Raw genomic sequence first — 10,000 nt, 5'->3', positions numbered from 1 at the left:
CTCTCCCCCTCTCTCTCTCTCTATCCCTCCCTCTCTCTCTCTCCCCCCCCTCTATCCCTCTCTCCCCCCTCTCTCTCCCTCTCCCTCTCCCCCTCCCCCTCTCCCTCTCTCTCTCTCTCTCTCTCTCTCCCTCCCTCCCTCCCTCCCCCCCCTCTCTCTCTCTCCCCCTCCCCCTCTCCCCCTCCCCCCCCCTCACCACAAAGGGCAGCAGACACTCCTGCTGCCTGCTGACGGCGTACAGCGAGAGCAGGGGAACCCGGCAGGGGCCCGCCACGCTGCAGGCCAGGGACAGGAAGTTGTCCAGGGCCTCGCAGAGCACGGGGCCCGTCTGGGACCACCAGGGCGGCAGCGCCTCCACGATCAGGACCCGGGGCGGTTGCCGTAGGAACAGGGAGGGCCAGCCGCTGGGGTCGGGGAGCGCAGGGGTTCGGTTCTTCCTGGCGTCCATGGAGGTGCCGGTCTGAAAAACGACAAGACTAGTCAAATAGGAATATGTTAGGGCACAAGGACATGGGGAAATACTGTGTACTTTTCTTGGTAATAATTATAAACGTAAACATTTTAAATCAAGTCCTTTAAAATTGCATTTTCAATATGCGCTTTGCAGATTATTAGTAGAATCTATCATGCAATAAACATGTTGCGATGCACATTATGGCAACATTATATTATTTATAATAAGGAATCCTTTACTTGAATGTTCAGTTTCCTACTCCTCAATGCCTTTGCAAAGCAGGATAAATAGCAGACTGAACTCTAAATACTCTGAAGAGGGGGTTACGTTCAGGGAAAAGCAATCATGGCAACATTTCCACAGAACACATCGCGTCCACTGAGAACTCAAGACGGAAAACACACAATAACAATGCAAACCACAGCAAAATGAGAACAATACTTATACCTATGGGTCCCATATGATAATGTGTAGCCCCCAACAGTCATTAACAAACTGCAACAGCACAGCATAAATAGAACGCATAGCTGAGATTTATGTGGTAACTTGTGTGAGTCTCAAGAGAGAACGTAAGTTATTCTGATTAATATTGCATCAGGTTTAACTTCTGTTAAAATAACTTCAGAGGTGGGTAGGGCAGTGGCAAAGTTGCCAAACAACCTCTTATGTGGCAACTCAACCAACTAAACGTATCACAGTATGTACTCGGGTCGGGTCTTGTGAAAGAGAAAAGGCAGATGGCTGAAATCTTAATGGGGTTTGATTCCTGTGGTGGGTGGGCTGGGTTGAGTTCCCCCCAGGGCCAGAGAAGGATGGGAGGGTGGGGGGGTGCTGACCTTATGGGGTCCAGAGAACCTTGGCTCTCAAGTGACCCCCACAGACCATCCTATAGCATGACACGTCTTCCCAGTAATTCATGTTGGGGGGCGGATGTCCCTTTATGCCAGTATTTCATCACGCCATTAGGAAACAAAACACAGGAAACACGAGTGAATCGCATCGCCTAAGGAAGAGCAGTCATTTGTTATGCCGAAGCACCAAGTTCACACGTCTTATGATTTAAGGCGGGATCTCTGCGAAACAGGGGCGAGGGAAGATTCCCCGTTATTTATAGTGACGAGCACCATGCCGTGGACAGTGGTGGGTGACTGGGCTGTGTGTGGTTTGTGTCAACAGACCAGTGAGTGAATTCAGCATGACATGCGGCACAGAGGATGTGGCAACGGGGGAATGTCCATTGTGAGTGGCTACACAGTACACTAGTGACTGGAGACTTGACTGCACTACACGGCACTGCGCTGGGCGGAAAGACCCATAGTTCACACTGTCAATCACCCGTCCTCATTACACACCCTGTAATTAGAGGGTTTTTGTGGGGACCGCGTCTGAGTGAGAGTGTTTTTTGTGTGTTTGCGTGCACAATGTTTTTAAACGAGAGAAAGTGTCCACACACAGACGTAATTTACTTTGTGTAAACGCTCGCTTCGGAATAGACGATGTGTTAGTCTAGGTTATATGCTTTGCAGCTTTTGCCTGTGTACTTTGTATGTACGTGCACACTGTGTGTGTGTGTGTGTGTGTATGTGTGCTCGTAATAATCACCGTCTTACTTCAAAGGGCGCGAAACCTGTGATTTGGACACATCAGTAAGTCCTGTTTAGACTCACATCAGTGCAGTCAGTCATTTCCTGGTCACACCTGACTGAGTGAGCTCAGCCGAGGAGTGTACATAAGGAAAGCTAATGGGAAGTGGAGATAGCCCTTGCCTGTAATTTCCCAAAGCCCTATTCATTACGGACTTCTTCCTCTTTCTTTTAAAAAATTGCATTTTAACCCTTATGGGTCCTATATATTTTTAACAAAATCTCAATTTTGTATGCTACATCAATTATAGTAGCATGAAAAGTATGAATAATACACAAAACCCTACAGGAATACTTAAACAGCTAGTATGGTGGACTGTTTACATTCACCCATGTCAATGGTTTGTTTTTCTGATAATATAATCTGGGTGTTTCTCACACTCTGATTAAGATAATTCTGTGTTGGCGTGGCGTTGGCGTAGACGGTGACACGGACAGGAAATGAGTAAGCGTGTATACCAGAGGGCTGTGGGGCAATAGACGACACCTACTAGTGCTGAGGCTTGCCCCCGATAGACTCCACTCCGAGGCCTATCATTACGCTTGTTTAGAAGAACTAGACTAAACTTCCTGGGAGAATCCACGGATAATTTAAAACCGCTCCTCAGGACGGAATCCCACTCTGAAACGGTGTCGTTTATGGGACTTCCACCACAGATTACCGTGGGACTCCCATGGATCAACCACTACCAGGCCAGGCTAAGGCCTACCCCCAGCCCAGACAGCAGGGCCGCACACACAGCAGCAGCACCCCTGGTGGTCTTCCCAGGAGCCCGGCCCTGGGAAGACCCTGACACAGGCTTTGAGGAGACCTTTTTGACATTGCCACAGACACGGATTTAGAATGGTCCACCGCAAAAAAAAGAAGATTTCACACCAAGTTAAGTAAGATAATATATCCACATCACACCCACGCACCACACCCTCCCACATGAAAGCAACGCACACACACACACACACACACACACACACACACACACACACACACACACACACACACACACACACACACATATATATATATCCCTCTATATATGAACACTATGAACACTATGCGCGCATGCACATACACACACTGCATTGGCAGTAGCCAATAATAAACTATGGCAACAAAGGAACACAGCCAGTCATTGTTTAATGGTACGTGTCTAAACTAGTGGCAGGCGTCAGGCTTCTGTTATCAGAGGGCATGCGACCCATTTCAGCTCAGAACAGTATGCTCAGCCTTTCCCACAGGCTGTTAAAGCGACCACTGCTCTCTTTTGATCCTCTCTGAGCACCCGGGACAAAGCACATATTGTGACTCCTGTCTATTTGTGTCGACTCATTTTTCAGCCTGGACTCTATTCACGTATTTAATCCAATCCCATTCCCAACTAGGAGCCACTGAAGTGCTACAGCTGCTCTCTAGCTCGCTCCAGATACAGAATACAATCAAATCCCATTTTTTTATATAAAATATTTAAATATTCATGTTATTGCCATAGCCTGCGTAAAGGTGCAGATCATACAGTATTATGTATTCTGACTCCCTGTAAATGACAACCATAGTTATGTAAAGTAGCTGTATACCTATACATATACTGTATAGACATTATGTTAGCATTTCGTCTATAGACTTCAAAAGTAACTGTTACTTATCAATGAATAATAAAATTAGTGTTATTTGGAAGCCTGGAATACTGAAACGGAAATAGCCATATTAAAAAAAGGTCAACAAACCAGTGTGAAAAATCGCAGTCGGCGAGACCAACTAGGAATGGCTGACGTTAATGCTACATCGTTAGCTCACTTTCACAAATTAGACTTTTAATAACTTTCCGTTTTTGTTTGAACGATAATTTGTAAGTAGTAGGAGTGTATAAACAATATTCCTGGGTGTACATGCATTAATTAATGAGATTGAATCACTAGCAGTCACGACAAAGTTAAGTCATTATTTACCTTAAGCTAGCAGTGGGAGCTAAGATGCTAACGTCTGTTCGTCATGTAGCGTAGGCTGCGTCAGCACGTGAGGTGAAGAACAGTGTGAAGTGAAGTAAGTGGACAGCTTTTTCATTAGTATATTTTATATTAAAATAATAGTAATAGTCAATTAAGAATAAGAATGTATTCTATATCATATCATAATAATAATAATCACTACTATAATAATAATATATTTTAAGTAAGTAATAGGCCTAACTATTTACAATTACATTATTGTAGGCCTATTACTACTGCTCTAAACTGCAGTTGACGCACACACACACACACACACACACACACACACACACACACACACACACACACACACACACACACACACACACACACACACACACACACACACACACACACACACACACACGCACACACACAAACACGCTCATGCTAGGTCAAGATGAGCCTAATTTTGTAATCCAGTGTGCCTTTTGGATTTGATGTTTAGGATTGAAAGAGATTTTCCCCTAGACTGTCAACAAGTTGCTGTACTTTTTTCTTTGAGGTCGATTTAAAGTTAAAGGCTGAGTTGACGCTCATGGTCATCCACTTATGGGGTTTCAGATTTATTCATCGGAAAGGTCGCCTCGACAGTTTTTGGCAATGAATTGTGGATTTATTTTAATCAGTTAATCCTTTTTTGGCAAATTCTGAGCAAAGTTCCAGTTAGTTAAAATTAGATTGGGGTTTGGCAATGGCGTTTTTTTTCTTTCTTTCTTGTTAATCCCGTAAGGCAAGTGAAATCGCTGGCCTTAATCGGCTTTCTGCTTTGGTTGCTGCACTTTGTTTAACTCAGCTTGAGGTGAAAGTGAGGAAATGACTGTGGAAACATTTTGTTTGAGTTTATTTTTCTGTGGTAGCCTGTTGGTGGCTTAATGTGAGCGGTAGTGGAATCATGGATGGGGACATAACTGGTTCATACTGGTCGGCCAGTATGGAGAGGGTTCCATCAGGTACCAACAAATGCAGCTAGATTTAGATGTGTAAAAAATCTGTACTACTAAGTATTTTAGAGGCACATGAATAGATGAATGACGTGACAAACTTTTTTCCCACAAATGTTCATAGACAGCATTCTTTGCATTACTATGAGCTCACTTGATATCCATACAGAAGAGACACCAGCATCCTACCAGTCTTAAACATCTTAACCTCGGCGTTCACAGGTTATTACATTACAAAAGCACATTCATATCCGTGTTATGAGTGTTAACACTAACCCGCCGTAATGTTGCATTGACTCTCCATCCAGACACAACATAAGGCTTGTTACAACCTGTGGGCTAGGCTGTGCGGTATTTCTGTCTAGCTGTTTCCATCAAGCCGGTGTGTGATATTCAAAATTATGTTTCTTGAAATATGATTGTCGTTCGATGACATTAATCATTTTTTAATCAATGCGCAGTGTGTGACATTTCCTGTACCAGTATATATTCTTATCTATTTTGTTTTTTTCTGTTTATTCCGTTTTTGTTGCTTTGGTGTGTGTGTGTGTGTGTGTGTGTGTGTGTGTGTGTGTGTGTGTGTGTATTCGTCAGCCACCAGAAAGTGTCAAGCATCAAAATGTCGTCCACAGCACGGATGATGGATGTCCCCAATTCAGTTTTGTTTCCTTCATACGACCGGTAAGAAGAACGTTGAAATAAACATTCTAGACATTGCCTCAAAGTTATACCGTTACTATAAGGACCAAATCAATCTTTTAGGGACCCGTGACAGCAATCCAGCTCTCTATAAGAAATATTGATATTTATATTTCAGTTAGACAATGTTCAGACATTAGACAGTGTAATGTAGGTAACTGAAGTTACCAGAAAATGTTTACCGGTAATTGCTTAATCTCCACCACCACCTACATAAGATTCTGTTTGTGTGAGTTGGACAGGTATGTGCCAGATTGTTGCCGAGGGATTATTTCTCTTCCGAAAAACAAATTCTTGGACGTTTTTTTTGTTTATTTACATGTTAAAATGCCTAAACTGGGTGAAAGAAAGCTTTGGGTTTCTGGTTAGTGAAACACAACAGATTTCCAGGGAATGCTCAAAGTTGGGGCTTAGCTTCCGAGGAGAATGCGTCTATGAGTCTGCTTCCGGAGAGTGGAGAACAGCCAAGCCTTCTATCGTATTACTACCCACCTGAGACCACGATTACAGCCAATCAAATCCTGTTGTTACGGGGGCTTTGTTTTAAACTGCTGAGCATTGTGGGAAAAACGTTTTTTTCTTCAATGGATCAACAATCTTCCAATGAAATGTTATTTATATTGTCGTGTCTGTGTGTGTGTGCGTATGTGTGTGGTGGTGCAATGGTGAGTAGCCTATAAGTACTTTGTGTGTTTGCACTATAATCTGGGTGGGAAAAGTACTTCAGAGGAATGAGTTGTGATAAAATGCTTGTTCTTGTTCCATGCGTAAAAACAAAATGTTACATTGTTTTATCAACAGTGGCAGGAAATTGTTTAACTTAAATACGTATACATTTTTTTACATCAACCTGTTATGAAGAAAACCACAGAGTTGAAGTGCCATATGGAGAATTAATTTCACCGTTGGTTAAGCACAGCAAATGCAAATGTAGTTTCCCCTTTGCAGCTGTGATGCTGTACTATTAATATAATTAATGTCATAACCCATCCCTCTCTGGTAACTTTACTGTCAACATCATGAGCAGAAATATCGAGGAGATGTATGGCAAGACCTTCATAAAATTATGATCTCATCATCATCATCACCATAGAGTAGATCACAGATTAGCACTCTACACTCACGGTAATTCTTGTAAAGAACCCTGTCATCCATTATTTTGCAATATCGGGACACCCCGTTGAAGGTTTACTCCTTTCATAACACAAACCTCCTGCTGATCGTATGACCGCGGCGTTGTCCATGATCAGTGAGGACTTGTTGCCACCAGCCAACGGTTCCTCACGCGCTCTCAAGAGACAGCAGGAGGAAGCTGGGGGCGGGGGCAGGTTGTGAATGAGCTCTCTTATCTGGTCATGCTCATGTCTCAGTCTGGGTCCCAACAAGTGAACTGTAGCGTCTTGTGTTGATCACCAGATTAGATGATTTCATCGCTCGAGGATGATGCTCTTTGCTTTGGTTTTGAGACATGGTTTTCGATTCATGTAATCTGTCATGAGTTGTTCAAGAAATCATCCTTGGCGTGTTCAAGATACAGGAAGTAGAACCGATGCAATTATTTTTCATACAATACTTTTCACATTTGTACGCAATCGTTTCCATCCAGACCTTGACGGCTTTGGTTTGTAATCCAAACCGGTGTAGTTGTATCTCATCATTTCAATTGATGCGTATCTTTAATCAAGTCAAAAAATCAAATTTAAACAGGCATGATGCAGACATGTCGATGCATAAATCTCACATAATACAGGTCACGGTTGTTTCGCTCTGACTTGTAATATTTCCATAAAATATTCGACCGCACTGCCTATTCACAACAGAATAATAATAATCCTGGAACATACCAAAAAGTTACCATGGCAACAGATCAGGCACAGGCAACCAAAAAGGGATGCCAAAAATATGACCAGAATATATATTCGATCTTTAAAAACAAAAAGAAGAAATAGGTGAAATATCTACATCTAGATATAGATATAGATATACATATAGACGTGCGTTATTCTTTGGAGCATGTTTTTTTCTTGCCCCCTGTTGAGTTTGCACACTAACCATAATACCACTCCTTCCTTATGTGTCATTGAGCTCACACTATATAGGAAATGCATTGCCTGGTTTATTTACAATGACACACAGTTCACAGTAGTGGGGATTGTTCCTATAGAGTCGTGTGAACCCTATGGATCGTGTGACCCCGGCCTCCACAATGCACCCCTGTGCATTGTTTACCGTTGGCCTTGCGTTCCCACCGCTGGAGTTGACTGGCCCCCATTCAGGAGGACAGAGACGGGGCCGTGTGTGTGTGTGTGTGTGTGTGTGTGTGTGTGTGTGTGTGTGTGTGTGTGTGTGTGTGGAGGAAGTCAGTGTCAGCCTGAAGTGGACCGGGGAGTAGGCAGCTGTTGGACTCTGTTCCCGGCACTGATTCTTGTGGCTCCAACGCTGCTGACAAGAGATGTGGTTTGAGGCACCATGTTGTCGTGTCCCAGTGCGTTTCTCTGCATTTACGTGTTATTATTATAAGGCTGTACATAAGCAGGACAGGGTTATTTAGTGTAGTTACTTGTGGTTAGGATGACGTGGCACGGCACAAATCGTGTTCAGTTTCGAAAGACAGTCACGTCTTTGCGCATAAAAAGGTTGGTTAGTCAACTGTGTGTGTGTGGATATGGCTGGTTTAAGCAGCCTCACCTGGCCGAGTCTGATTGGACTCTGGGGCTGGGTGAGGCTGCACACCTGTTGCTCATTGAGTAATCAGCGTGCACAGGGTAAACCAACCGTCAACACTCATGGAGAGATCTTCTGCATGGCAACGGTGAGCACCAGGCCAATGTATTATTATATGCCAAACATGCTATAAACCACATTTCTAACCCCACCACCCAATGTCCTTGTCAAGAGGAGTCCAATAATAGTCACCTTGGTGGAGTGTGGCAGCCACATAGCTGGAGTGGAGCAATGGACCTTGCTACAGTCATTGACTGTGTGATACAGACCTGAATAATTACCGTCTGGAAAAATGAATGTTGTGGCCTGGATAAACCTCGTTGCAAACCCATGTCCACCCAACCAGCCATGATCGGTATATATTTTATGACGTGTGTATGTGTTTTTAAGTCGAGCCGTATTGAGCTGTATAATGACACAATGGGCACAGACGTGTGTGTGTGTGTGACACACGTTGCTTGTTACCATATTCATGAGTCTAGACTCGTGTCTCATGTTGAAAGTCATTTCACGATTCCTATCACAGTGCATGTGAATACATTTGTGCTTGACGTTGTCGTTTGCATCGTTAAATCTCGCCCAGACGCCCACTAGTAAATACAACGCTTGTCATAGCAGACTTAACACAGGTGAGGCCTACAGCATTCATAGTTGGATCGGTGTGTGTTATGTTATGTGTGTCTAAGCACCAGCGCTGCTCAATGGGCACCCTGTGTTTGTACTACGATGGGTTAGGGTTGGGTAAAAAGGGTCCGTTCATTCATAGATAGCGTGCTAATGGAGAGGAGGAGTTCTGCTCTGTCCAGTACCATCACCCTTTTCACCCATTCTCTCCCCCCCCCCCCCCCTGATCCTTGTTAACCAGCCATTGGTTGATTCAAGGTGCTGCCAGGATTACTGTGGCATGATGGGGGTTTGTTTCCTCTTTACCCCTGATCCTTAGCCCCCTCAGTTGTCATGGTAATTCGGGGCTCTTGAAAAAAAAAAAAAACCCGGCTGGTATTCAGAAGCCTTGTGTGTAACACCTAGATGATGGATCTGAGGTTTGTGTGTGTGTGCGTGTGCGTGTGTGTGTGTGTGGCAGCCAAGAGATGGATTTGAATGTCTCTCTCTGTCTTTTTCTTGCTTTTGCTTTCACTCTTGCTCTCTCTATCTTTCTCTCTCATATAAAATTGTAAGAGGAAATGGAAAAATGCATTTGAACTGAGGAAAATGCCTCTTATTCTATGCATAAAATCGTCATTATAATTTGCCTTCAAGGCCAGGGGATTAGCTCATTTGCTTGTGCTAAAAATCGCCCAGTCCGTTTAGAAAGGGGGGATTTGACTCCTTAAAAGAACAGTTGAAGCTGGAAGTTGAATTCATGTGTGTGTATGCAAGCTGGCACTTTTAAGCTATAGCTCGCTTCATGATTACATTATTTACGGCAGATATCAGATGGATGGCTTTCGTATGTTGAATGTGTGCTTATCCGTGATGCTCATGTTTTTTTTTTACATTTGTGTCTTCTGTCCCTCTACCCCCCCCCCCCCCTCACTGTTAATCCGGCCAGA

At 43.7% G+C, this 10,000-nt stretch overlaps 1 protein-coding gene across 1 annotated transcript in view; it reads right to left on the bottom strand.

Moving 5' to 3' along the window:
- Positions 1–4,073, bottom strand: part of m1ap (meiosis 1 associated protein) — a gene marked incomplete at its 3' end in the record, with an annotated part of 33,834 nt that extends 29,761 nt beyond the window's left edge. The window contains exons 1-2 of the mRNA XM_056584936.1: positions 4,042–4,073; positions 197–476 (exon numbers count right to left, since the gene is read on the bottom strand). Coding sequence (XP_056440911.1) covers positions 197–448 — 252 coding nt within the window. The remainder of the gene's footprint in view (positions 1–196; positions 477–4,041) is intronic.
- Between the last annotated feature and the right edge of the window lie 5,927 nt (positions 4,074–10,000).

The sequence above is a fragment of the Gadus chalcogrammus genome, unplaced genomic scaffold (genome assembly GCF_026213295.1).
Source record: "Gadus chalcogrammus isolate NIFS_2021 unplaced genomic scaffold, NIFS_Gcha_1.0 GACHA035, whole genome shotgun sequence".
In the NCBI taxonomy this organism is placed as follows: Eukaryota; Metazoa; Chordata; class Actinopteri; order Gadiformes; family Gadidae; genus Gadus; species Gadus chalcogrammus.
The sequence above is the reverse complement of the archived record's forward strand: the minus strand, read 5'-3'. Positions and strand labels throughout refer to the sequence as shown.